This window comes from Meles meles, chromosome 20 (assembly GCF_922984935.1).
Source record: "Meles meles chromosome 20, mMelMel3.1 paternal haplotype, whole genome shotgun sequence".
In the NCBI taxonomy this organism is placed as follows: domain Eukaryota; kingdom Metazoa; phylum Chordata; class Mammalia; order Carnivora; family Mustelidae; genus Meles; species Meles meles.
Window position 1 is genome coordinate 445,093 of NC_060085.1, and position 27,031 is coordinate 472,123.

Sequence of the window (27,031 nt, forward strand, 5' to 3'; positions counted from 1 at the left end):
CGGGGTCAGGCCGTGGGAGGGAGCGCAGAGGTGAGGGTTAGGGTTAGGGCTCCAGCCGGAGAGCCCAGCAGGGGCGCGGGCCCACGGCCGAGGGCTGGTGCGGCGGGAGCGTGGCCGGCGGCGGGAGAGACGGGATGCACACGGCATGGGAGCAGCCGCTGGGGCCCGGATGGCGGAATTGTGGACGCGCCGCAGAGAGCAGGAGGGAGCCATGGTCAGCTTGAGAGTGGACACACGGTGGCGTCCGGGTGTAGAAATGAGAGGTCCCTGACAGGCTGCGAGAAGGAAGTGGCATCTGGCTGACTGTCCTGGCCGCTCCCGGGTGTTTTCGGGGGGATGGGGTGAAACAGCCGGGCCGCCTTCTCCCCGCTCCGCTCTGCGCTCAGAACTTACAGGGAATCGATTCTTACCCAAAAGCCCAAGGATGTGAAGACAGGGTGAGGGCAGCCTGCTGTCCAGCAGCGGGTTCGCGAAAGTGGTCCGGAGGTGGGCGCAAGCCAGCGTCCACCGATGGGCAGACAGGGAGCGTCCCTCAGACAGGAGCGAGGCCCCCCGCACGGCCCTAGGGACAGCCCCGAGCCCACGATGCGCAGGGAGGGGACCAGACACAGGAGGCCACACGGGGTGTGAGTCCACGCGGGTGACGTGCCCAGACCAGGCCCCTCCACGGACGGGAAGGGGCTCGTGGGGGCCGGGGGCTGGGGAGGGGAGAGGTGAGGGCTGATGGGGATGGGTTTGTTCGGACTGATGGAATGTTCTGGAATCACACAGAGGCCATGGTTGTAGGACTCTGAGTTCACTCAACACCACTGAAACACTCACTTTAAAATGGTGAATTGATGTAATGTGACTCTTGATCCCGTAAATACATTTTTTTAAATTTTTTTTAGATTTTATTTATTCGTTTGACAGACAGAGATCACAACTAGGCAGAGAGGCAGGCAGAGAGGGGAGGAAGCAGACTCCCTGCCGGGCAGAGAGCCCGATGCGGGGCTCGATCCCAGGACCCTGGGACCATGACCTGAGCCGAAGGCAGAGGCTTAACCCACTGAGCCCCCCAGGCGCCCCTAAATACATTTTTCTTAAGGTTCAGGGACAGGAGGTAGATTGACAGCACTTGGGGCCCTGGGCCTGCCCACAGCCCCTCCGCCTGTTCCCGTCCCCGTCCCCTCGCAGCCCGGCTCTGAGCACGTCTGGTCTGGGGCATTTGGGACCCGCTGGTGGCTGTGGAGGCCGTTCCTGGTTTCCCGGGAGCCGCGGCGTCGGGAAGCCTCTGTGTCCTGGGGCGTCTCTCCGCCGCCTCTTCCTGGGGGGCTCAGAACGCGCCGGGTCCTTCCTTGACTTTTCCCACTTTGGGCCCCGTCTCTGCCTTGGAAGGCCGGCGGCCGCGGGTGAGGCCCTGCGGACTTTGGAGCCTCCTGGGTGGCAGGAGGGGGCCTGAGCAGACACCGTTACGGGGGCGAAGGTCCTCCTGGGGGCCCCACAGGCGGGCGGCTGCTTTACAGCCTGGGCCCCTCGGCCTTGGGCCGGACGCCACCCCGGGCCCCTGGGCCAGGCTGGGAACCAGCACGCTGTTGCCCGGGAGGGGCCTCCCGCCCATGGGACCTTCTCGGGGCCAGTCACGCCTCGGGAGGCAGCCCTGGTGGTGCCCAGCCCACACAGACCTGTCCCCACGCCAGGCCCCTCTCCTGCGGGTTGGTGGGGGCTGGGAGGGACCTTCTCCTCCCACCTTCCGTGCTGGGGGCCTGGGGATGGGGCCGAGCTGCCGGGCTCCCGAGGGGTCTGCTGTGTTCTCGGCCCGGAGGCCGAAGGGTCCCCCACCCCCAGACACACACACCCACACACACCCACACACACACACACACACACTCTCTCTCTCTCTCTCACACACACACACACACACACACACACACACACACACACACGGCTCCGCCGGGTCAGCAGCGTGACCCCAGGACTTTCTCAGCAGCCCAGACAGAAATGCTCGTTGGCCACAAACAAGAATTTCCTGTTTGCCCGTCCGTGTGCCTGGAGGGCGGGCTTGCCTCTACCTGAGCCTTCCCGGCCTGGTCTGCCTGCAGCTCACGTGGCCGCGGGGTGGCCAGCGGTGGGGGGTGGGGGGGTGTTGTCCCTCAGAAAGCCGGGGAGGCCAGGGAGGACTCAGGGCCTCGCTGGGGGTGACGGAGATGCGGGAGACTGCGGGCCGGGGGGCTCCCACTCAGGCTGCCCAGTGGGGTGACCAGGGAGGCTTGGCCCTCACCCTGTGCCTCAGTGCCCTTTTCTGTGAAGCGGGTGATGTGATTTGGGGAAGACTGAACCAGGGTCAACCCAGCCTCGGCCCTGAGTGGCCTGACACCCTCCCTTGCCCTCAGCTGCGGCCCAGAGACCGGCCGGGGGCGCCGCGGGGGCTCTGAGTGTGACCCACGGCCCCATGGGGCTCTGGGGCCAGGGAGGGACTTGACTGCCGCTCTTCTCCGCGGTGACCCTGGGGGCCTCCAGCCCAGACTTGCCTGTCCACATCCCCCATCTCAAGGTTCTGCACCCATTTCACAGGTGGACAGACAGGTGAGGCTGGGCGGGTGGATGCGGGCAGACCCAGGTCACGGGGCAGGAAGTGACGGGGCAAAGCCGGCCTCCGCACCCCCCCCAGGCCCGGTGCACAGTGTCACTCACCCAAAGCTTGAGCCTTGCAGGGCACCTAATAGGTTTGGGAAGGGACAAGCGCCCCATCGCCGGGGTGCCCCGAGCTGTCAAGGGCGTTTATCAAGCAGCCGCTGTGTGCCTGCGTCCAGACATGGGACATTGGAAGGGCTGGGAGCAAGGGAGTCGGAGAGCGGGAAGACGGGCCTCGCAGCCCACGTCCCCGAGGGTGCGGTGCGTGGGGTCTCCTGGAGGCCGGCCTGCCTCTGTGCCCAGCGGGTTCCGGGAGCGGCGAGATGTCTGCAGGGACGGTCCGCAGACCCGGGGGCTGCAGGGCGTCCCTCCGTCAGCCGGGAGCCCGAGTCAGACCCCGTGACCCGAGCCCCCGATGTGGGGCCCCTGGGGACACCGGCTGCGGGCTCCGGGAGGCGAGCAGCCCAGGGAAGGGCTTCTGGAAGGTTCTCCGGTCTCCAGCCCTGGTCTGTGGCTGTGGCAGGTGACCTGTCTTGGCGCCTCCTGGCCCGCCCTGAGCTGGGCAAGGTTTCCGCCTGAGACTCCCGTGGGACGAAGGCCCAGGCTTGGCGCGGGGCGGCCTGGAGCCCAGCGAGGACAGACAGCAGCCCGCCGGCCCCCACGCCCCCGTCCCTCCGGTCTGGCCAGGGCAGGGCGCAGCCTGCAGGGGAGCGGAACTCGGGGCCAGAGCCCATAAAGCCAGGGTGGCCTTTACTGCCCCTTTGTTGCCGGGGGCCCTCAGCAGCCATTAGAGCTCCCTCCTCCCCGGCAGCCGGGGGCCGGCACAGCCCCCTTTACGGCCCCGGACAATACCCTGGCCCCGCGGGGGTCTGACCAGGCTGTGCCGCAGGCCTGTCCCCCCACCATCGGCCTGGGGTTCACGGCCCCCACCAAGCCAGCTGTGTCCGTCCCGAGCTTCCGTTTCCCCAGCTGGAGCCCGGGTGTCACGATGGCTCTGGGAGCTCCGGGCGAAGCTGCTGCGTCGACGGGAAGGAAAGTTGGGGCATGGCGGTGTGCAGGGGGCAGTGAGGTCTCCTTGGGGGCTGGGTGCAGGGAAGGTTCTGGCCGGGTGGTCCCCCGGGCCGGGATCTCACAGGAGTTGTTGGCCCTGTCAGGAGGGGCCTGTGGTCCCTGAGCCCCGCGGGAGTGGCCGTAACAATGACCACGGACTGGGGGGGTGGAAAGCAGCAGGACTCTGTCCTCCCCATTCTGGAAGCTGAGGTCCGAGATCCAGGCCGGGCCCTGGGGAGGGTCCCCCTGCCTCTTCCAGCATCAGGCATGGCCCCATCGCTGCCTGGGCCCCGTCTGTCCTCCATAAGGACACCTGTGGTCGGGTGAGGCTGGTCCTCACCCGGCGAGTACGACCTCATCTTAGCGGGCGACGTCCGTGAAGACCCCGTTAGACGAGGTCGTGGTCCGAGGCGTGGGTAGAGGCGCGTCGTAGGCCCCGCCATCCCGGCACTGGCTGGGGCTGAGCACTTCGGGGCCCGTCAGATGTCCCCTCACTCAGCTGCTGTGCGCTCGCCCATCTGGACACTAGCGACAAGCTGGACGAAGTCCCTGCGGGCGGGCGGGAGACCGGACCGTGTGTTGCCCCGCGTGGTGGGATGGATGGTGGGGACAGGCGCGCGCCCGCGGGGAGGCATAGCCGCAGGCCGCAAGGCCCCAGGCAGGGGGAAGTGCAGGGCCTCCCAGACCACCATAAATCAGCCCAGGAATGCGGCCGGCCGGCCGGCTAGAGCAGGGCAAAGACAAAGACCCAGCCTGGACCACCCCGGCCTGTGCCCAGAGGCCCCCCTCTGTCTCTGCTCCGGGACAGGGAGACCCAAGCCCAGAGAGGAGTGAGATGGCTGAGGGGGAGCTGGCCCCAGGGACCCTGCCTGCCAAGGCCCCGGGGTTGGTCAGGCATCGGTGCTGGGTGTTGCCGCGTTCCTGGGCCCCAACGACGGGCTGCCCTGGCCGGGGCCGAAGGGTGGTTTCGGGACCCCCCCCGTGGTCCTGAACCTTCGGGGTCCTGTCCCCAGGGCTTACTTCAAAGACTGCTGTTTGCTGCTGCCCCCTACCCCGACCTGCACCAACTCCAGCCCCCAGCTAGTTCTGCCGCTGTCCCGCTGCCTGCTGCCCCTGGGAGCTGAGGGTCTGTGCGTCCGGGGGCCCCTGACCACCCATGCAGGGACGGGCAGACCCCCGCAGCCAGTGCCCGGGACAGAGCGTGGGCCCACAGGCCCTGACATTCCCAGGCTCTGGATTCACGCCTGCCTCTGGGCCTCAGTTTCCGCATCTACAAAATGGAGCCACGCCTGGAGCGAAGGCGCGTGTGTGACTCGGGACAGCCCCAGATGCGTCTGTCCGCTGTAAGGCAGCGATCGGCCGGGTGTTGTGTGTCTTAGCCCAACTGTGTCCCCCAAGTGATGGGCTGAAGACCCGACTTCCAGGGCCGGAGAACAAGGCCTGGCTTGAGATCGGGTCTCTGCAGCCATGGTCAGGCCGGGAGCCCTCAGACGAGGCGGCCCTGGTCCAGCAGACACAGCGTGCAGGACACGTGGAGGAAGCGTGAGGGCAGAGGGCCCCCCCTGGGGCCCCGAGTTGGGGGGAGTGGGAGGGACTGTGCCCCAGAGCCTCCAGGGGGGCTCAGCCCTGATGCGCATGGACCTGGGCTCTGCCCTCCACATAGGGGGGAGAGTAAACCTTTGCTCTGAGCTGCCCGGTGTGTGGCTTGGTGGTGGCCACTGCTGGGGATGCACGCGGGGACCGGCGTCCTCATCGGAAAGTGGGGCGGGCTCCTTAGGCTCCGTGGGGACGCGGCGCCCGCACCCGGGCTCTGACGCTGACCTCCCCATCCGCTCCCTGACCCCACAGCTCTACGAACTGGACGGGGACCCCAAGAGGAAGGAGTTCCTGGACGATTTGTTTAGCTTCATGCAGAAGCGAGGTGAGGCCGCCCGCCGAGGGTCTCGGGAAGCAGGGGAGGGGCGGGCAGGAGGGCGGGGCCTGCTTGGCTGAGGTCTGATGGGGGAGACACAGCGGGGAGCATCTAAGGGGTGGGTCCTTGGGTAGGAGGTCTAGGTCCCCAGCCCAGACCCGTGGTGTGATGGGGTTCCTGCCCCTAGGGTCCCCTGCCGCAGAGCCAGCCTACAGGGAGCAGGGCTGGGTTCCTGGGGGGCAGCAGGCTGGGACGGTAGAAGCTCCGGCCCCTCGCCTGCGCCTGCCAGGGCCTCGGTGCCTCTCCCCGGAGGCAGGGCGTAAGCAGTTCCCACTGTGCGGCGGAACCCCAGACGGGCTGAGTGCTGGCAGCGTGCCCGGCCCATCCCGCTCTCAGGCCCCCTGGTCCTGGGGTGAGACAGACGACATAAATAGCCCAGCCTGGGCACAGGGAGCAGGGACTGGTCTGGGTGGGCGTCCCAGTGGGGAAACCGAGACCCAGACACTGGAGGGTATCCGGGGCGTTTGGGCGTAGGCCAAGGGCAGAGAGGATCTGGGGCAGCAAGAAGGGCCCCACGGTCCTACCCGTGGCCTCAGCCTCAGCTCAGGGCTGCCACGGGGCAGAGAGAGCTGGACGGATGGACGGACAGATGGATGGACCTGGGGGAGGGTTCTAGAGGTACCCCCTGCAGTGTGGGGCTGGTCCCTCTGACCAGAACCAGGCCCCCTGGTGGGAGCTATTATAACTCCTGCTGTTCAGGAAAGGAAACTGAGGCCCAGGGAGGGGACTCGTCCTTGAGCCCTGGACGCAGGAAGGGGCGGGGTCCTGCAGGGTCCACTCAGGCCCACTGCAGGGGCCGGCCACTGGCTGCTTTGTCCAGGGCCCTCTGCGTGCCTCTCCCTCTCCAGCGGCCTCTGTAAACAGCAGGCCCAGCAGCCGGAAGGGAAGGAGATGAAGGGGAGGGGCCGCGGCCTTCCCGTTAACCCCTCCCGTGCCTGGCCGGGGCGGAGGAATCCAGACCCAGTCCTGGGGCGAGGGGCCTCGTCCTTATCGTGGGGAGCAGTCCCAGCCGGGCCAGCCGCCCCCCATGTGGTCAGAGAGATCCTGCCCCACTCTCTTTATCAACCCGTCCACACCCGCGGGAGCCCCCCCCCCGCCCCCACCCTGCAGGGAGCACTGAGCCCCCAGGCCGGGAGCCCACCCACTCTGCCCACGACTGGGCCTGGCGTCCTGCAGGTTCAGAGGGTGGTGAGCAGCCCGTGGGTGTGGCTGAGGTGGGGAGGCCTCCGAAACAGCCGTGGAGCCGGCAGCCACGCGGGGCTCTGAGGGTCGCAGTCCAGCCCCGCGCCTCGTGCCAAGCCAGGCTCCCCCGGAGGACAGGGAGCAACAGACTCCTACACATGCCTCAGAACCCAGCCCTAAGCCCCCCTCGCCCTTGCTGTCTTCCTGGATCCTCGCCCTCCGTAACTGGCAGCCTCTGGGGCTGAAGGTCCAGGGGATGCCCCCACCCGCCCCGCCAGACGCCCCGTCCTGCATCCCACAGCCCGTCACTCCAGACAGAACGTTCTTTCTTTTCCCACATCACAAAGCGAAGGCCCCTCGGAATTCCGGGGGCTGGGAGTGCGGGAGGGGTCCTGCCTGCATCCCACCCTCCTGCCGAAGACCTCTCCACCCTTCCTTATCTTGCCCACTGCCCCCGCGCCCCCGTCCTGCACGGAGCCTCTCGGCTCTCCGCCCTGCTCCTTCTGTAAACATCCGATCAGGCCCGGCTGCCGGCCTTGGCGCGGGGTCCCCGGAGGACCTTTTGTGTGGTTCTTTCTGTTCTCCCCAGTGCGGACCTACGCCAGCGTCCTGGGTGGGCTGGGGAGCCCCAGAGGTGGGGGTTGCTTTTCCTCCCTCTCCCTTATGCTCAGAAATGGAACTGGGCGAGGGCAGGGGGTCTGAAGTCCAGCTCCCTCTGCCCGCTCCAGGCGGGCCCTGTTGGTGGGGGTTTGGAAACCTGGAAAGGGCAGACGTGGCCACAGGTGGCAGGAAGTGGTTCCGGAACCTCCAGCCCCAGCGGACCAGCTGGACCGGGCCTTCTCGGGGAGCCACAGCCTGGGCCCACCGTGGGCCCATCTCCGGGGGGGGCTGCAGGTGTGCGTGACGCAGGCTGGGCGCCGGGGGTCCGAGTCGGGGGCCCCGAGTGACAGGACAGCAGCTGGGGGCCACAGACCACACCCCAGGCTTGCAGCGGCAGGGAGATTCTAACAGGGGGCTTCCCCCAGCCAGGAAGGCCAAGCTGAAGGCCCCCGCACGAGGGCGATGGGGACAGGGGCAAAGGCTTGAGGCTCAGGGCCGGTGGACCACGGCCCAGGCCTGTCCGCTGGGAGCAACCCCCCCCTTGGCCCGGCCCACTGCCCCCCTCTCTTAAGCGGCAAAGTGGCCCAGCAGAGCGCTGTCCCACTGCAGAGCCCGCGGGCGGTGGGCGGTGGGCGGTGGGCGCAGGCCCTGGGACCGGGCAGAGGGGTTTTGTTGGCTCCGCGTGCCCAGCCGGGAGCAGAGCTAACGGAGGACGTGTTTCCGCTGCGGCTCCACAGCCTGGCCCTGGCCGGTCCCATCTCTGTACCCCCGGGCGAGTTCGGCCAGGATCCCGGATCCCTGATGGAGACACGGGCTTCCTCTCACTCTCTCGGGGGGGATCCCCGCCCCCCGCAGCCCCACCCCCAGGAGACACAGGGCCGCGCCAGGGACGTCTGCGGTTGTCACGGGGGTCACGACCGGGTGCTCCTGGCGCCGAGGGGCGGGGGCTGGCGTGCGGCTCAGCGGCCAGGATGCCCCCCAGAGAGCAGCGCGCCGTCCCCGTGTCGGGAGAGACCCTCTCCCGGGGGCGCCTCAGTCCCAGGTGGTGGCGATGGCGCCCCCCCTGACCGCCCCCCGCCCCCCGCAGGGACCCCCGTGAACCGCATCCCCATCATGGCCAAGCAAGTGCTTGACCTGTTCATGCTGTACGTGCTGGTGACCGAGAAGGGCGGCCTGGTGGAGGTCATCAACAAGAAGCTGTGGCGGGAGATCACCAAGGGCCTCAACCTGCCCACGTCCATCACCAGCGCGGCCTTCACCCTGCGGACCCAGTGAGCGCCCGGGGGCCGGGGGGGGCGGGGGTCCGCACTGTGCACTGCGCGGCGGGAGGCTCGGCGCCCGCGTGCCGCCCTCACCGCCCCCCTGCGCGCAGGTACATGAAATACCTGTACCCCTACGAGTGCGAGAAGCGCGGCCTCAGCAGCCCCAACGAGCTCCAGGCCGCCATCGACAGCAACCGGCGGGAGGGCCGGCGCCAGAGCTTCGGGGGCTCCCTGTTCGCCTACTCTCCCGGCGGCGCGCACGGCATGCTGTCCTCGCCCAAGCTGCCCGTGCCCTCGCTGGGCCTCGCCGCCAGCACCAACGGCAGCTCCGGGCCCCCCGCGCCCAAGATCAAGAAAGGTAAGGGGCGCCTCCCTCGGGGCCTGACTCGGGACTCGGCGCCGCGCTGGCGGGGCCCTCTGACCGCAGAGGGGACTCGGGGCCGCCGCACCCCCCCAGGTCACCTGAGGATGAGCCCCACGGTGCCCCGCAGAGGGCCCTCCGGCGGCGGCGTGAGAGACGGGCGCAGCTGCCCCGCCGGGGCCTAGGGCACACGTTACTAGGACCGACCGCCCGGTCCGCAGGGCGCCCACGTTGCTGTCTGTGCACCGTGTTCTTTCCTGACCCTGCGGCAGGCGTCCTGAGGGCTGACGGTCGCTGGGCCAGCGGTCGGGCCGTCATACGCGGCCGTGGTCATCGCCCCCAGCAGACGTTACTGGCTGGTTGCTGTATTCTTTCCCCTGGGAGCTTTCGAACCTTCTCAACACAGTGTCCGTCCTGCGGGCATCCTGACCTTGTAGCCTATCAGGCTGACCTTCACCCACCCCGGAGCTGGTACGTGGTGCACCCTGAGGCCGGCTTCCGGCCAGGGACGTGGGGAAAGTTACCCCATGCCTGTGGGTTTGTGGAAGGGGGTGCCTGCAGCGTGTCTGTGCCCAGCGGGCACTGGGCCAAGTTTCGGGTGTCCGCCGGGCAGCCCCCCATCCGTGGCCGGCGTCGCCAGTCGATGACAGCCTTCTCTCCCGCTGAACCTCCGAATCCTGCGTAACACAGAGACACTGACTGCTCACTCGGCCCCAGGCCTCAGGCTGGGTCACTGAGTGTTTCTCCCCGGCCCCACGGGCTGTGACCCCTACCCTCTGAGTAGCCTGAGGGTCCAGGGAGTCCCCACGGTTCAGGCTGCTCAGGTCCGAGGCGAGCGCGGTCTCTAATGACCGCTCCTTCAGTCCTCTGGGACCTCAGTTTACCCACTACCCCCTCCGCCCAGGAGCTCCCGTGGTCCCTGCCAATGGTTGTCAGCCACTCGCCGCGCGTGACGGAGGGCGGTGGGCGGGAAGGAGCCTTCCCGGACAGGAGGGAGCTGGAAAGCAGCAGCTGTGGGGGCCCGTGGTGAAGGCTCCCAGGTGGTGTTCCCGTGCAACCAGACGGGGGTTGGGGGGTGCCACAAAGCTTCTGGCCGAGGGCCTGGTGCAGAGGGGGAAACCACGCCAGGCAACAGGGGAAGGACACGGGGGAGGAGTTAGGAGAAGAAAAGACAGCGGGTCACGGTGGGACCCCAGTTTCCACCACAGAAGCGGGAATGGGCGGGAGCTGGTTCCGGAGCTGAGCCTGCCTGAGTTCGAGTCCCAGCTCAGTGACTGCAGCTCTGTGGCCTTGGCGTAGCCATTGCCGCCTGGAGCTCGGGTCCCCTCGTCCGTGAGGCGAGGGTGCGAGCGGGGGCAGGCACGGGGTCGTTGAGGCCTCTCCGGACGGGTCGTGTCGCGTGCGTTAGGACACACGGGGAGGCCTCGCTGCTCTCGCTGGTGTCGTCCGTGACCAGCGCCCTGTCGCGGGCTCTCGGGATCGCATGGGTGCCGAGTGCGACACCAGGCTGACCTCTGGAGGGGCTCCCCGGCACTCGCGTGTCCCAGAGCCTCACCGCTTCCCCGGAGAGGGTGCGCACACCCGCGCCTTCTTGCCGGGGGGAAGGCAGCACCAGGCTCCCTGGTGCCCCTCTGGCTGCCAATGCCTCTTCTCTCCCGTCTAGAGGAGGACTCGGCCATCCCCATCACGGTCCCCGGCCGCCTGCCGGTGTCGCTGACGGGCCACCCTGTGGTGGCAGCCCAGGCAGCGGCTGTCCAAGCAGCAGCAGCCCAGGCGGCTGTGGCCGCACAGGCAGCTGCGCTGGAGCAGCTGCGGGAGAAGCTGGAGTCTGGGGAGCCTCCTGAGAAAAAGATGGCCCTGGTGGCAGACGAGCAGCACCGGCTTGTGCAGCGGGCATTGCAGCAGAATTTTTTGGCCATGACAGCCCAGCTGCCCATGAGCATTCGTATCAACAGCCAAGGTACCCCCCGGCGCCCAGACCCTCCCTGCTTCCTGCCTACGCAGCAAAATCAGGGCTTCGTAGCCAACCTATGTAAAGAGTGCCCACAAATCAATAAGAAAGAGAAAGATCAAATGAATTAATGACTAGTAGAAAATGCCCATGGAAAGCTCAGTCGGCGATCTCCATGCTAACAAGGAGATACCGTTTTTTAAGCCATCAGAGTTTGACGATGTTAAATGTTGGTCGGGATGTGGGAGAAAGCGCCCATTGAGCCCTGCTGCTGGGAGTGTCAACAGGTGACAATTTGGCAATCTCTTCTTAAAATAGAAAACATTCTTGCCCTGTGACCCACTCCGGATCTCCAGCAAAGCTAGGTGCAGACGCTCCATTAGTAGGAATGGAGCAAGTCAAGTCCAGGCCACTCCGGGGCTGTTAAAAAGAATGAGATGGTTTGGGGATGCTGACGTAGCTTCAGACTTATCATCACGAGAGAAGCGAATTTTAGACAGATGTCTTCTTCTTCGGTAAATACGTAGTGAGCACCTGTGCGTGTGCTGACGGAAGCGGGTCCTCGCCCGGATGGGCCTATGACTACTGACGTGGTGTTTCTTCTTCCCACAGCCTGTGAGAGCCGCCAGGACTCTGCCCCGAACTTGACCGGCCCCAATGGCAGCAACAGTATTAGCATGTCCGTGGAGATTAACGGGATCATGTACACAGGTAGGACCCGCTGGGCCCTGAGCACGGTCTCCTGTTAACGCAGGAGCCCGGGGTTGGTGTTGAACCTGCCCCCACCAGGGCCACCCAGCAGGGCTCTGTCCGCGTGGGACCAGAGCGAGCCAGGCCCCATGGCCTACTCAGCCCGTTCCCTGAGGACATTTGTTTCTCCCAGGGCAAGTGGTGGCCCCGAGTTCCTTCTGAAACACGGTGCAGCCAGCCCGTAGCTCACGGGGGCCACCAGGGGGTGCTGTGGACGTCGAGCAGCTTGGTGGCTCCGCCAACCAAGGTGCCGCCAAGGGACAGAGAAGGGACCTGTGACTGCCATGGGCCGCCAGGTCCCTGGGTGACTTTGCCCCGGCTGCGCCATCTTCCCACCTACATGATGTGTTTCTCCTCCTGTCCTCACACTAGGGGTGCTGTTTGCTCAGCCACCGGCGCCCGCACCACACCCAGCTCCCAGCAAAGCCGGCGGCGGCAGCGGCCGGGGAGGGAACAGCGGGACCAGCAGCAGCGCGGGCAGCCAGGCCGGGCCGGCGGGGTTGTCCACACCTGCCACATCTTCTACCTCAAATAACTCATTGCCTTAACTGCACCACTCCCCACCCGCCACTCCCACCCCAGGAGCCCGCCTGGGCAGAGGGGTGGGAGTCGAGGTGGGCAGCGCAGGGGCCGGGATGGCGGTAGATACGGGTGGGGAGGGGAGGCATCCATAACGGAGCCACAGCTAACGCCAAAAAGAAAAGAAAAGAAAAGATATATACATATATATATAAAGAAAATTTAATAAAACAGGGGAAAACCAAGGAACACTTGAATTACTCAGGTTCGGACATTGAGAGACGTGAATTGTGAGAGCAGCAGAGGAAGTCAGAAGAGAGAGGGGCCGCATTTCCGAGGGCCGCAGCCCTGCTGGACCAGCCAACTGGGGTCTGGGTCTGTTTGGATCGGTTGCCACGGGAGCCGATCCTGTTTACCTCATACATCCCTGCACTGTGTTTTCATTTTCGTCTGTTTTTTCCCTTTTTTTTTCCCATTCATCACACACTCACCATGCCCAGCTCCTTGTGTTGAAAGAAACCCCTGAGCCAAGATCAGCTGAAATTTTTTTTTCTTGTTGCTTTTGGGAACTACTTTTTTTTTTTTTTAAAGAAACAGTGATACTCGAGATCTATAGGGTTTTTAAGAGGTTTTGGGGTTTTGTTTTGTAAATAATCTATTTTATTCTTGGGGGAGGAATCAAACCTTAGGAAAAGTATATATATATCTATATATTTGTGTTCATTCAGGGAAACTGGACTTGAAAAAGCAAAAAAACACAAAAACAACCACACACACAAAAAGAAAAGTCATACCCTTTCTATTTTCCCATGACTGACTTGGGTTCCTTTGTGTGTTTCCTGGGTGGGGGGGCAGGTGGCCAGAGCCAGGACAGGTGATGAACTCAGGTGCTATGGGCGGGGTCACCCGCCCCCCCCCCCCCCCGCGAGCTGGCCCCCCGCAGAGACCGCACGTCTCAGCTGGAGAGGAGGGCAGATGGATGAAGGGCCCTGGGTGTGGGGGTTCCACCTGTGGCAGCCCCCAGGCTCCTGTCTCAGGGATGAATGTGGCCTGGGGGCGCCCCTGGGGAAGGGGGGAGGGCTGCTCTGGGAGATGATTCATGCCGGGGGGGGGGGGGGGGGGGGGGGGGGGGGGGGGGGGGGGGCCGGGCTCAGCTCAGGGCGAGGTTTTTGGAGCTTCGGCCCCGGAACGCCCCCCCTTCCATTCTCTCCTCTTTAACTTTGCTCGTTCCTTCTCTCTCGGGCCCGGGGCTTGGGGCCACAGCCCCCCCGAGTAGGTAAAGTAACGGAGGTAAAGTAACGGGAGGCCGCACCCTGTCTGCACGACCCTTCCTCCTGCTTAGAAGGTGGGTGTCGGGGGGCACGGCTGGGGGAGACTGGGGGCTAGCCGTGGTCTTGGGGAGACAGCACCGTCTGTCCTAAGGCCCAGGCAGGCGGGGGAGCCCTCTTGAGGCCCGCCGTGTCCCTGCGGACCAGGTGGCGTTGGGGCAGGACTTTCATGGCGGGGGGGCACTGACTCCGCTGTTCCCAGGGCGAGCCTGTGTTCTCTAAGTTCTCTAATTGGGCTCAGGGGCCTGACATAACGAGGCCGAGGCGGGGCGGTGCCAGCCTGGGAGAGCCGAGGGGGGTCCTGGGCCCCAAGGCTGGGTTTTCCCTCGTGTGGGGCTGTGCTGGGTGTGGAATAGCTCAGGGTTCTTGACACTCCCATCCCCCAGCCTTCTAGGGGCGGGGTCTCCCTCTGCTTTTCCTTCTGGAAAGTTCTGCCCTCCCCTCTCTCGCTGCAGCAGCACAATCATGGTGGGATGGGGATCCCTTTGTCGTCCCCCCCACCCCCGCACAACCCAGCTCCAGGCAGAGAACCGCCCCCCCCCCCCCCGTCTCCTCTCGCCCCAGCCTGACCCGTGGACGCCCCGACCCGTCGCCTTCAGGGTTTCCTGGCCGCGCCCACGTGGGGGGCATCTGCCGCACGTTTCTTTCTACCTCAGGTCTGACTCTCGATGCCAAACCCCGTGCCCTGCCCCCCCGCACCCCTTTCCACCTGGAAGGCCGTAGGCCGCTCTGTGGGTGTGTGCACGTCTTTGCGCGTGTCCTCGCGTTGGGACCTGTGTGGCCTCTGGGGTGCGGCCTGCTGTGCATATGATGGTTGTAGGGGACAGGTGGGGGCAGGGCGTGGGGCCTGGCCAGCCCCGGGGGCGGCTGTGCTGGGGGGGGAGCCCGCCTTCATTGGAATGCAAGAGGGGTCCTCCCCGCCTCTGCCCTCGGTGCCGCATGCAACCCCCTGCCCCTCCTGTCCCTGGAGCTTAGGGAAGGGGGGCTTTCTGGGGTGCAGAGCGGTGCCCCCGCTGCAAACCCCGGGCAGGGGAGGACGGGGGCAGCTGTCTGTGCCCTTGGCCCGTGTGCTGCTCATTCCTGAGCCAGCTTCGCACGGGGAGGGCAGGGACCCCAAACTCAGGGTGGAGAGGAGCTCTCTGGGGCTCCCCTGCTGGAGGTGATGCTTCCAGGAGCTTCCGTGGGGCCCCAAGCCAGGAGCCGGGCAGCGGGTGGGGCAGCGTGTCCCTTTCGGTAGTTCTGCCTTTGTGCACCCCTTTCCCGTTCTTACCGCTTGCGTCCACTTTGTCCTTTCTCCCCCTTCAGTTTTGCTTTTGCATTTTTTTTCTTGGCAAACATGAACGCAGCCTTTCATTCCTGACATGTGAAATTTCAGTTTCTCTGGGCTTCGTCAGACGGCGTGGGTCCTGCGCCAGCACTCAGGTTAAAGCGAAAAAAACTTTTAAAAATAGGTTCAAACGATTCTACCTCTGGCCGGGCCTGGCCTTGTCGCCCTGGCCAGGGCGGCCTGTACCGATTTCAGTTTTTGCAGAACATTCAGGTATTAAAAGGGAAAAAAAAAAAAAAAAAAAAGACAAAAGACCAAAAAAAAACTCACAAAAAAAAAGGTGTGTGATTTTGAAATTGAAAAAGAACACTGAAAGTTTACATTTTATAACATTATTATGCAGATTGTATTTAAACTTCAGAAATATTTAAGACAATTGTAACCCTGTAAAGTTGATGAGATATTAAAACAAGACAAAACACTTCTGACTTTTAACAGAAAATGTCTCCTGTGATGGTTTTTTGGGTGTGTCTGGGTGGGGGGGCGGGCCTGGGTCTGACCCCACCATCCTGCAGCAGGGACGACAGGCGGGGCGTCTCCAAGGGGGTGGGTGTGGCCACCAGCTCACGGAGGGAGGAGCTGGTGCAAAGTGTAGCAGGCCTAGGGGTGCCCCAGCCTGTCCCCCAGCCCCTCCCCCCCAGCTAAGTTTCCTGCCATCCTGGGTTCTGAGGCCACTGTTACTCTGAACCCGAGCCCCTGGGGGGTGTGGCCTGCTCCCTGCCCCCTCCTCGCTGGGCCTTCCTCTGGGCCTTTGCCATACCTCTTTCCCTCTCTGCCAGGCCAGCCCCTTGTCACCGTCCATGACACAGAGCCATGTTTGTGCTGCGTCTGCCCCCATGCCCCTGGGATCGCCCCTTCGGCCTGGCCTGCGCCGTGACCGGACCTGGCAGGAGGGGGCACCGGCAGAAACCCCCAGCCCGCCATCCCACCGGCCTCTGCCGTCTTCTGAGACCAGGACCCGGCCTCGTCCCCCACCAGCCTTCCCACTGGGGTGTGGGTCACGTTTTCACTTTTAACGATTCAGCAGGTGTCGCTCCAAAGCGGCCCCCCGCCCCAGGAGATAAAGGAAAAATAATTTTAAGAAGGAAAATGGGACGTGGGCTGCGGTTTGCAATCCTGGGGCTCAGCACATGCGGAAGGGAAATCCTGTGTTTTCTGCTTCCAACCCCAAACCACACCGGCCCTGCAAAACTGGGCTGGAAGAGATTTTCTGGGGTGTCTAGTCCGTTTACCCTCGTGACCCCCGCATGCAGAATGTGACAGGCTCAAGGGCGGCTTGGCTGGAGTGTGGGCAGGCCCGGCCTCCCGCCAGCTCGCTCCCGTGCCACTGGCTCTGGCCCAGGCCGGCCCCAGCCAGTCCCTCCCGGCCCGGCCAGTCCCTCCAGCCTGGGTCAGCCCCCAGGGGTTGTGGGGTGGGGGAGAGTTCACTGACCCTCGGGTCCCAGACCAGAGGTTCCCACGCACCCCCGTGGCCCACTTCAGCCCCGGCACTTGCCACTCCTGTCAGAAACGAGTGGGCTGCGTCTTGGTCCCCGGGCCTGGGGGACCAGGAGAGGCCGGAGGACCGGGAGCCACCTGCCTCTTGGGCTCCCTAGTCCTGCCCTAGGAGTAAGGGAGAAATAATTTTAAAAAGGAAAATGGCCCCTTCTTGTAAACTGGTTCAGCCAGTCCACCTCTCTGTTCCTCCACTGAAGAGGCCCAGGTCTGGGGCAGGAAGCCCTGAGGTCACACAGCCCCAGGGGCCAAAGGAAGGGCTCAGGCCCCGTCACAGCTTCCAGGAGCCTGCCAGCCTCCGCCTCCCATGCGAGGAGGCCCAAGGAGGCTCCCAGGAGGAACCCTTCAACACCTGAAGAGCAGAGCTTTGGGAGCCTGCAAGGAGCCGGGGCTGGGAGCCTGGCCGCGGCAAGGGGAGGGTTTTCACCTGAGTCATCCTCCCTCCCTCCCGTCAGCGCTGGTGTACAGGACAGGCGGGTTGGGGTGGGTGGCCCGGGGAAGGAAGGCGCCTGGGCTGGGACCCCAGAATGGAGGCGTCTGCTCTGGCTGGGCCGTGTCCCCACAGAACCGTGCTCAGCACTGAAAACAGAATAAATGAAGAATTCAGGGCTTAGACCGGGAGTGGGGAAGAGGAGGGAATGTCTCTGTGCCTCAGTTTCCCCCTTACTGCCTCCGCCACTGCAGCCACACCCTCGCAGCCTGGGGTTTGGGACCAGGCACCCACCCAGCTGGCATCAAGGAGGTCTGGCGACTGGGTGGTCCTAGACCCCCCCCAAGTGTGGTTGTTGTCCTGCCCTTCTGACACAACCGGTCTGTCCTCATTCCACACTCGCTGGGCTGGGGGTGGGGTGACCTCTGACCTCCTGGGAGGACTGCAGGGGGAGGAGGCCTGTGAGGGGCCAGGCCTGCCACCCAGCTGTGCTTCCTGCTGCCTGGGCCTCCCCCTGCCGGAGCGCCCATCACGGGCGCCCTCTGGGCACCAAGCTTAGAACCCTGCAACCGACATGTGCTGGGCCTGCCCCATGTCCCGGAATCCAGGAATTTGGAAACCTCCAGGCCTCTGAAACCCAGGACCCGAAGTCCGTAGCTGTGGGAAACCAGTGTCCCCGTAGTGCGCACAAGGACACGGAGGCCCAGAGCCTCACCGTGATTTGCTCCACAGCCCCCAAGTGCAGATCAAGTTCTGAGTCGCTGTTCCGAAGGCTGCCCAGGCCCACTCCTGGGAGCCACACGATGTGGTCATTGTCCAGTGGGAGTCCACAGGCTGCCAGGGGCTCAGGGTTCAAGGCAAGGTTTGATTTGGGGAAACCCATGTTTGGGAAGTGTAAGTTAGCATTCCCCGTGTTTTGTTTTTCTCATTCCCACTTTCAAAACAACATTTGTGGGGCGCCTGGGGGGCTCAGTGGGTTAAGCGTCTGCCTTCGGCTCAGGTCTCAGGGTCCTGGGATCGAGTCCTACATCGGGCTCTCTGCTCAAGCGGGGAGCCTGCTTCCCGCCCCCCACCTCTCTGGCCCGTGTCTTTGCTCACTTCTGATCTGTCAAATAAGATCTTTTAAAAAAAAATTGAGGAAACGGTGGTGTCAGAGATTCTGGGGGGTGGAAATCAGGAACTTTTTTTTTTTAATTTATTTGACGGGGAGAGAGAGAGATCACAAGCAGGCAGAGAAAGAGGAGGAAGCAGGCTCCCCGCTGAGCAGAGAGCCGGATGCGGGGCTCGATCCCAGGACCCTGAGATCATGACCTGAGCGGAAGGCAGAGGTTTTAACCCACTGAGCCACCCAGGCGGCCCCCGCCTGAGTGTCCCCATCTGGTAGCTGCTGGGGGCTCACACACTCAGCTGTCTGCAACTCGCAAACGTCCTTGTCTTTTATGCCCCCTCACCCACCCCCGGGCTCCCCACTGCCCCACGGGCCCTGCTCCATCCTCCAGGGTCAGCCTCAGGGCCTTTGCACATTCCTCCGCCCTCCTCTCTCCCAGGTTGCTAGTTCCCTGCTCAAGCGACAGCCGCTCTGGGAAACCCCTCTTCCAGGTCCCCAAACGGGGCAGGCCGCTAAGACACCCCTCCCTCCCCACAAGGGCTGGGCGCAGAGGCCGAAGCAGAAAGCCCTTCCGGGTCCGGCCTCCCCGTCGGAGCTCGCGCCTGCCGCCCGCCGGCCGGGGCTGGGACTGCGGATTCCTCCCTCCCCGCGCCGGCCGGGCTCCGGGTGCTCCGTCCGGCCGTGGGCGCCCGGCCTCTCGCGGCCCGCGGCGCGGGGTGGGCGACCCCGGCCCTCCGTCCTGCGCCGGCGGCTCGCGCGCTCCCACGAGCCCGCGGCGGCCGCGGACGGTCACGAAGGCTCCAAGCACCGCCCGCCGCTCGGACACGCGGCCGGAGGGCCCCGGGCGGCCCGCACCGAACTCCGGAAGGCAGCAGGGCTCGGGGCGGGCGGACGCGGTCCACGGGCACGTCGCACGTGTCGCGCGCGCGAGCCGGACCCTGTGACCCGCACAGCAAGAATCCAGAGCGCGGGTCACTCGGGGAAAAGCCCCGCGGAACCGGCCGGGCCGGACCTGCCGCTGCAGACGGCCCCGGGCCATGGTCTCCACAGCGACTCCGGGGCCGGGGCCTCCTGCCACGGTCTTCGGCCGCCGGGCCGGGGAGGAAGCCCGGGTGACCCGCTGGCCCCGCGCGGAGCACGTGGCCCGCGCCCCTCGCTGGCGCACCGGCCGCGTGACGTAGCGGCGCTCGAGCCCCGCGGCGCAGGAGCCCGCGTCTCGCTGGCGTGACGCACTTCCGGGGCGTGGCCGGCGGCAACATGGCTGCTCCCATGGAAGTGGCCGTGTGTACGGACTCGGCGGCCCAGCTGTGGAGCTGCGTGGTGTGGGAGCTGCATTCGGGCGCCAACCTGCTCACGTACCGCGGCGGCCAGGCCGGACCCCGCGGCCTGGCGCTGCTCAATGGCGAGTACCTGCTGGCGGCGCAGCTGGGCAAGAACTATATCAGCGCCTGGGAGCTGCAGCGGAAGGTGCGGCGGCGCGCGTCCTGGCCCGCGCTTCGTGGAGCGGGCGCGGGTCGCCCGAGGGTGGGGTCGGGCGAAGGGTCGGTGGGGGCCGAACGCTCCCCGAACCCGGGTGGGGATGGGGAGGCCCGGGTAGGGTGCGCTGCGCATGCGCGAGTCTGGGGGGCTTGGAGGGGGGAAGCGCGCGCTCGGCGGGGTCACGTGGGGCGGTGCGCGCACGCGGAGGACGGAGGGTGGGCCCTGGGGTGGGGTGCCGGTCTTTGGGGCTATCGCCCTTGAAGGGCTGGGGGAGTGGGGAGAGCCCTGGGGGCGCGAAATTTAATTAAAGGGAGGGCTCTGGGGTTCCGTGGGTCTCCTGGTTTCGGGAGTGGGGTGTCCCAGGCCCCGGAGAGCGATGCATTTGTTTCTCCTAAAAGGGCATACCCTTCCCCGTAAGGGCCCGTGGGTCTCCTCTTACAAACACGGGGCGCCTGGGGGGCTCCGTGGGTTGAGCCTCTGCCTTCGGCTCAGGTCATGATCTCAGGGTCCTGGGATCGAGCCCCACATCGGGCTCTCTGCTCAGCAGGGAGCTGCTTCCTCCTCTCTGCCTACTTGTGACCTCTGTCTGTCAAATAAGTAAATAGAATCTTTAAAAAAAACAACACCCAAAATACAACCTGGGGAGCTTGGGGCCGCTCAGTTCTGCCGCTGAAGCCGTGGCACAAGCTCTTTCTCCCACTTTGCCTGGTGCGGCCTGCACACGGTCATGAAGTCTCGTTAGACGAAGAAACCGAGGGTCAGGGTGACGGGCCGGACCTTAGGGAAGCCGGGTCGGTGGCCGTTGGGCTCCCAGCCCCTCCTGGGCCCTTCATGCCTTGACCACCACCCCCGAGTGAGCACCATTGTGCTTCTGTCGACAGTCTGCAGGCCTGCCCTCCCCCCTGCAAAGCGGATGCCTTCTCCGCGGGCCTCGGCTTTCACACCACCCTCTCGCGTGTGTCTCCTTCTGGCTCCTCTCTGTCCCCTCGCTCCTGAGTTCCACGTGAAGCTCAGAGGCTTCTGTCTCTCTAGGACCAGCTCCAGCAGAAGATCATGTGTCCTGGGCCTGTCACCTGTCTGACCACGTCCCCCAATGGCCTCTACGTCCTGGCGGGAATTGCGGAGAGTGTCTACCTGTGGGAGGTAAGGTGGGGGGTCTGGTCCGGGCCCCCCGGTGGCCCAGTCGGTAAAGCCTTGGACTTAGGCCATGTTCTCAGGGTCCTGGGATCAAGTCCTGGATCGGGCTCCCTGCGCAGCGGGGAGTCTGCTTCTCCTTGGCCTCCTGCTTCCGCCTTTCTTATGCTTTCTCTTTCAAATAAGTAAATAAGATACTTAAAAAGAGGGGCGCCTGGGTGTCTCGGTGGGTTAAGCCTCTGCCTTCCACTCAGGTCATGATCTCAGGGTCCTGGGATCGAGCCCCGCATCGGGCTCTCTGCTCAGCAGGGAGCCTGCTTCTCCCTCTCTCTCTGCCTGCCTCTCTGCCTGCTTGTGATCTCTGTCAAATAAATAAACAAAATCTTGGGGGGAAAAAAAGATATTTAAAAAGAAAAAAGTTTAAGCCGTGTTGCCCCCAACAGCTGGTTATGTGTGTTGGGGGGAGACCCACTTCACCTCCTGCACAGACCGTGCGGGGCTTGGGGCCAGACGATGGACACGTGACCACGCTCTGCCTGTCTCAGAGCACCGCAGAAATGGGAGGCGGCTTAGTTGTTTCACTCCTGCGACTTGGAAACCCCGGTGCGTGGTTCGAACACTAGGGAGCAGTTGCTTTGACGCAGGGAGGGAAACCGAGGCGGGGGTTTCTCAGAGGTGGCCCATCATGGTAGAAATCCTTGCCTTGGTGCAGGGGTCCTGGGCGGAAATTCGTGTCCCCTCTGCCCAGGAGGGGCATCCTCGGCCTTGCCTGCGAGCACTCCTGTCTGGTCCTCACTCCCCCACCCCCTCTGAGCTTTCCAGCCCGTGTGAGCCGTGACCACGAGGGGGCGCCCCGCACAGCCGAGCCCAGGTGGCCCCTGAGGCTGGGGGCCCGACTCAGGCATCAGCCACTGTTCCGCTTTCCCCCTCCCTCGGTGTAGACAGGACACCGACAGGTGTCCCAAGGACAAGAAGGGAGGCTGGGACTCCTCAGAGCAGGGTCTTGGGGGTGGGGAGAGGAAGGGTGTGTGCGCCTCCGGATTTCCCCTTGTAAGGACTCGACTCCTCAGGTGTAGGGCCACCGTGCCCAGCATGACCTTAGTCTGCACGGGTTAGACCCGCAAAGCTCCGTCATTCAAGTAAGGCTTGGTCCCAGGGGTCAGGATGTGACGTGCACGAGGAGAACACAGTCCAGCTCCCCCCACTGCCCAGGTGGTGTGATGCGCTCCCCTGTCCCTGCCACCCGGGGCGTCCCCCTCCCTCAGCCCCATGCACTGACCCATCCCTATGGTGGGATCTGAAGACCGTGACTTCCTGTTCCTGGGTCCTGGGTCCAGCCGGTCCTGGACAGAGGGGCCCACGCTTTCAGCAGCTCGTCTGTGTCCACTCTGCTGCATGCAGACGGCCCCTGCCTCCCCGGAGGCCGTGGTGACATCACTCCCTTGCCCTGCACTGGAAAGGGGTCCTCAGGCACCGGACACCCAGGAGTCAGAGGTCAGGGCGGCTGGACAAGGGGTGGGAGCCCCGACTGCACTGTCATCCACTTGGGGACACGATGGGGACAGGCGCAGGCAGGACAGCGGGGAGGAGGGGTGGCCTCCTTCCAGACCACCAGGGGGGCCGGCTGTCCCCAGGTGCCTCCACCTGACCCGGCCCCGGGGTGCGGGCGCGGCGCCCTGTATCCTGCCCTGACCTGTGTGCGCCCTCACAGGTCTCCACAGGGAACCTTCTGGTCATCCTGAGCCGCCACTACCAGGACGTGTCGTGCCTGCAGTTCACGGGGGACAGCAGCCACTTCCTTTCGGGGGGCAAGGACTGCCTGGTGCTAGTGTGGGGCCTGTGCAGGTAGAGGCTGGGCCCTCGGGGTTCTGGGTCTGGCTGTGGAGCCCGTGGGTGGAACCAGGCCAGGACCCCGGGGTGGGAGGGGTTGGGGGGGGAGGGTGCTGAGGGCGGGGGGTGACTGCCTGGCCAGGGGCCACGGGGAGCCTCCGGAGCTTCAGGGCTGGGAGGGGCCGGGTTCCGCCCCCCCCCCACCCCCCCGCTGAGGTCTGCTCCCTCCACACAGTGTGCTGCAGGCGGACCCCTCCCGGACCCCGTCCCCCCGGCACGTCTGGTCTCGCCACACCCTGCCCATCACGGACCTGCACTGTGGCTTTGGGGGCCCCCTGGCCCGGGTCGCCACCTCCTCCCTGGACCAGACAGTGAAGGTAGCGCCGCCCCACACACCCCACGCGGGTCTGAGTCACGTCCCGGGAGCCGATGGCCTCTTGGAGGAGCCGATGGTCTCCATCCCCCAAGGCTGCCAGCTCCAGACAGTTCTAATTCCCCTGGCGCTTCCGGCCTCAAGGACGTCCAGAGGGTGGCTGGCCTGGGCCTGTGTCGGCTTGGAAATTCCCACTCGGCCGCCTGCTCCTGGCAGCTCCCTGGCCAGACCTCGGGAGATTTGAGGCCAGTCTGGCCCTCGGGGCTTTGCCAGGCTTGTGAGGGGGCTCTGACGCAGGGGTCAAGGGCGTGAGAGCCAAGTGCCGTCCCAGGGCAGGCTGGGTCTCGGCCCCCAGGGCCCCGTGGGTGGTGGCTGTGGTCCCGGTTCCCGGGGGTCTGGAGTCCCACGCCCGTCCCACCCCCAGCTGTGGGAGGTCTCGTCGGGCGAGCTGCTGCTGTCCGTGCTCTTTGACGTGGGCATCATGGCCGTGACCATGGATCTAGCCGAGTACCACGTGTTCTGCGGCGGCAGTGACGGCTCCATCTTCCAGGTGGACCTCTGCACCTGGGTGAGCACCGCGGGAGCCGGGGGTGGGGGGCCGGGCGCCAGGGGGGCCCGGGGCTGCCGTGGCTCAGGGACCCTCTTGGCCTTCACAGCCTGGGCAGAAAGAGAAGAGCTTCCAGCCGGAGCAGGACAGCGGGAAGGTGTTCAGAGGGCACAGGTGCGGGGGCCGTGGCGCCGGGCTGGGGGTGGAAGGGACCCCGTTTTCTCACTCTTGGCTCAGGGTTACCGCGTCTGTCCCCAGGAACCAGGTGACTTGCCTGTCCGTGTCCACCGACGGCAGCGTGCTGCTCTCGGGCTCGCACGACGAGACCGTGCGCCTGTGGGACACCCAGAGCAAGCAGTGCGTCAGGACCGTGACCCTCAAAGGTGAGGCGCCCCGGGAACGGGTGGGGGCCGCCGGCGGCTCCTCGCGTCTGGGACGCACGGGGCGGGCCCGGGTGTGCGGGCAGCGTCGGCGCACACGTCGGGGTTGCAGGGGAGGGGGTCGGCTGGCGCGCCGCGACCGTGACCCCCGCCCCCCGCAGGCCCCGTGACCAACGCCGCCATCATGCTGGCACCGGTCGGCATGCTGAGCTCGGACTTCAGGCCAGGCCTGCCCCTGCCGCACTTCAACAGGCACCTGCTGGGCGCCGAGCACGGGGACGAGCCACACCGCGGGGGTTTCACACTGCGCCTCGGCCTCCACCAGCAGGTGGGCCCCCCCCCCCGGGACGCGCGCTTGGTGCCACTCCAGCGTCGTGCGGGGTCATGGTGGCGACTGAGTCCTCCTCGGGAGGAGCCAGGGAGCGCGGAGTGGACGGGGGACGTGGCCCCAGCGAGCAGAGCAGGGGGTGGAGCCTGACGGGAAGGCACTCATACCCCTGGCACCCACCGCAGGGGCCCCACGGGACGCCCGTCTACCCCCCAGGCCCGGGGCCCTTGCCTATCTGGGTGGCGCCCGTGCTCCACAGTCTCCGTGCCTGGAGCCCCACAAGCCCCTCGGCAGGGGGCCGCAGCCCTCCGAGAGAGCCTGGCGTCTGGCTCCGCAGAGGACTGGGCGGCCGGCCGGCCAAGGGCCATGTGCCCAGACGCTGTCCAGCGGGACACAGACCGCCTCCGGGCCTTGGCAGCGATCAGCCATGTCGCTGGGCCGGGCGGCAGGCTGTTCCCAGGGCTGGAGGCAAGGGCCGACCCACTGGCCTGTCGTCGGGAGCCTGCCTGACCTTGGTCTCTGAGCGCCCCTGCCCCCGGGGCAGACGGGAGCGTGGGGGGTTGGAGCCCGCGGCCTTGACAACCCCAGTTCCGCACCCCGCGTGGTGGGGGCTCCTCACCGGTCTCCCCTGCGGTGGGCGGGTGTTGGGCAGGCGTCTCTCTCCCAGGGGCGCGCTGCTGTGGGCCCCTGGGGGACTGATGTGGAGTGTCCTGTGCCGCAGGGCTCGGAGCCCAGCCACCAGGAGCGGGCGGAGCGGCTGCAGGCGGTGATGAGCAGCACGATGGAGAAGGTGGGCGCGGGGCCGGGGGGTGGGGGGAGGCTGGGGGGGGGCTGGTGAGCCCGAGTCGTTCACTGGCCGTGGGGACGGCGACTCCGGCTCCCCGAGCTCCCCGGCCTCTGAGCCCCCGTCCCTCCACAGAGCGTCCTGGGCGGCCAGGACCAGCTGCGGGTCCGTGTGGCCGAGCTGGAGGACGAGGTGCGGAACCTGCGCAAAGTCAACCGCGACCTGTTCGACTTCTCCACGCGCATCATCACGCGGCCGGCCAAGTGAGCCGCGGCGCGGGGAGCGCTCACCCCGCGAGGGGCCGTGCTCTTCGGGGCTCGGCCGCCGTGCTCCGCGGGGCCTTCTGGTGCTGTTCTGTTTTTAACAAAAGGACTAAAAGCCCCTTTTCTCTGGGCTCATCTCTGTGCCAGGGGGTGGCCCCCACGCTCCCCAGGGCCATGGCTCCCCTGGGAGGGCCAGACCACGCTCAGTGGCAGGGGGTGCGGGGGGGGGGTGCTTTCTGGGTGGGGGAGTGGTTCAGAGAGCGCAGGGTGGTCCCTTCCGTCCCGTTCCTCCAGTGGCCTCCACGGGTCCCCCACCCTGAGTCGGGGCAGCCAGCTCGCAGGTGGACAGTCTTGGGCCAGGGTCCTCCAGAGGGACGCGTGTCCACCCCGCTCAGCGACAGCGTTTCTTGTTGGCGCAAAAGGTCGGAGGGAGGCCAGGCATCCGTACTGTGCTAGGGACGTGACCCGCAGCCAGACAGTCCCTGGAGCCCAGCCCAGACACGTGGGCCCCAAAACAATCCTTGGAACCTTCCAGAAAGCTGTCCCCGACTAACAGCTTGACTTAATGATCCAGAAAATCCGTGTGGTTGAAGCTGCAGCCCGAGCTGGTCCACGCTGGGCTCGGGCTCCACACCCCAGCCGGCAGTCCGGCCGCGCAGCAGCCGAGTTGGGGCCTGAGGGCCGCCCCATCTGAGCCGGGTGAGGGTCTTGCTGCTAACGGGCCATCCCGCCAAAAGCCCCACCACACACGGAGCGGCCTCTCGAGGCCAGGATGGGGAGGGGGTCCCAGCAGCAAGGGGTGAGCCGGGTCCTGGCAGTGCCAGCCCACACGGTTGGGGGCTTGGCGCTCCGTTCCCCGCCCCAGAGCACCAGGGCCTCCATGTTCCCATCTGCCGGCGGGGCTGTCCTCACCGCTTGGTGCCCAGGCCTGGAAGGCAGGGGAGGGTTTCTGGTGTGGCTGAGACCGGCTCCCTGAGCCCCCTGGTGCCTGTGGCCTCGGCTACCCACGCGGCTTCCATCATTAAAGGTTTGGTAGAAGACGTGTGTCTTGTTCTGGGGGCTGGTGCTCAGACGGGGGGCTGGCAGGGGACCATGGACAAGCGGGGGATTTTGACCTTCGGGGGGGCCGTGCCGCACTGCTCATGCCGAGGATTCGGTCCAAGGTCCCCCCAGCTGTGTGACCACGTCCCATCCTGCACCTGGGGGCAGAGGAGACCATGGGGCTCCTGGTTCCGGGGGGGGGGGGCGTGCTGGGATCTGACTCCAGCCTGAGGGCCATGGGGGACACCTGGCCACCTGGCGTGTTGCCGTGCAGACGGGCTCAGATGCCCACCTGGAAGGCTGCCCGCGCTCCCTCTGGCACAGCGGGGGGGGGGGTTGGCGTACACAGACGTGCAGGGGGCAGGGCCCTGTGATGTCCTCCAGTCACCACACGGCCTTGCGCACGCCACCCATGAGCCCCAGACTCGGTTTCCGAGGTGAAGGGGAGATACCCTCTCTAGGTCTGGGGGAGCCGGGGAACAGCTGGTGTCCAGCAGGGCGGTCGCAGCAAAGGCTCCCGCTCCTCCCGACAGGATCGTGTCCGTGTCTTGTGGAAGCGCAGTCCGACCCCCAGTCACGGGCAGTCATGGCCAGTGGGGAGACACCAGCAATGCCCGACGGTCGCAGGCGCCCTGTGTGTGCTGGCCCAGCCGCCCCTCGGACTGCAGGCAGAGGAGCAGCCGTGGCCTTGGGCTTGGGCGGGGGCGGGAGGGGGGACCTGACCCGGGCGAACGCAGAATCACCGTCTCCCAGGCGCACTTCTGGGTACTCCCCCAAAAGGAGCAGACGCCGGGGTTCAGAGGTGTTTGTACTCCGTGTGGACAACAGCGGGTTTACAATCACCAAAAGGGGGCTGCACCCCAGTGTCCATCCAGAGATGGACACACATGGCGCGGTCCAGCCTCAGGGAGGGACCCTGACCCCT

General features: G+C 65.8%; 2 protein-coding genes across 6 annotated transcripts in view; both read left to right on the forward strand.

Moving 5' to 3' along the window:
• ARID3A (AT-rich interaction domain 3A) overlaps positions 1 to 15,213 on the forward strand; it is a 30,987-nt gene extending 15,774 nt beyond the window's left edge. For all 5 annotated transcript variants that reach the window (XM_045990773.1, XM_045990774.1, XM_045990775.1 and 2 more), the window contains 6 exons: positions 5,512 to 5,584; positions 8,505 to 8,688; positions 8,790 to 9,037; positions 10,704 to 11,000; positions 11,604 to 11,702; positions 12,114 to 15,213. In XM_045990773.1, the coding sequence (XP_045846729.1) occupies positions 5,512 to 5,584; positions 8,505 to 8,688; positions 8,790 to 9,037; positions 10,704 to 11,000; positions 11,604 to 11,702; positions 12,114 to 12,289 (1,077 nt within the window). In that variant the 3' untranslated portion in view covers positions 12,290 to 15,213. The remainder of the gene's footprint in view (positions 1 to 5,511; positions 5,585 to 8,504; positions 8,689 to 8,789; positions 9,038 to 10,703; positions 11,001 to 11,603; positions 11,703 to 12,113) is intronic.
• A 3,837-nt stretch (positions 15,214 to 19,050) lies between these two features.
• On the forward strand, positions 19,051 to 26,103 carry WDR18 (WD repeat domain 18). Its single transcript, XM_045992356.1, has 10 exons — positions 19,051 to 19,414; positions 20,459 to 20,569; positions 22,272 to 22,405; positions 22,626 to 22,767; positions 23,188 to 23,331; positions 23,420 to 23,484; positions 23,569 to 23,693; positions 23,852 to 24,018; positions 24,740 to 24,808; positions 24,938 to 26,103. The coding sequence occupies exons 1-10, from the start codon at positions 19,205 to 19,207 to the stop codon at positions 25,067 to 25,069; spliced, it is 1,299 nt and encodes a 432-aa protein (XP_045848312.1). The 5' UTR covers positions 19,051 to 19,204; the 3' UTR covers positions 25,070 to 26,103.
• The last annotated feature ends 928 nt before the right edge of the window (positions 26,104 to 27,031 follow it).

Bases quoted from the DNA above. Each gene is read 5' to 3' on its own strand.
- WDR18 (XM_045992356.1), top strand. From the start codon at position 19,205: ATGGCTGCTCCCATGGAAGTGGCCGTGTGTACGGACTCGGCGGCCCAG. The intron at 19,415-20,458 runs GTGCGGCGGCGC...CTGTCTCTCTAG, and splicing joins CCTGGGAGCTGCAGCGGAAG to GACCAGCTCCAGCAGAAGAT. The intron at 23,694-23,851 runs GTGAGGCGCCCC...CGCCCCCCGCAG, and splicing joins CAGGACCGTGACCCTCAAAG to GCCCCGTGACCAACGCCGCC.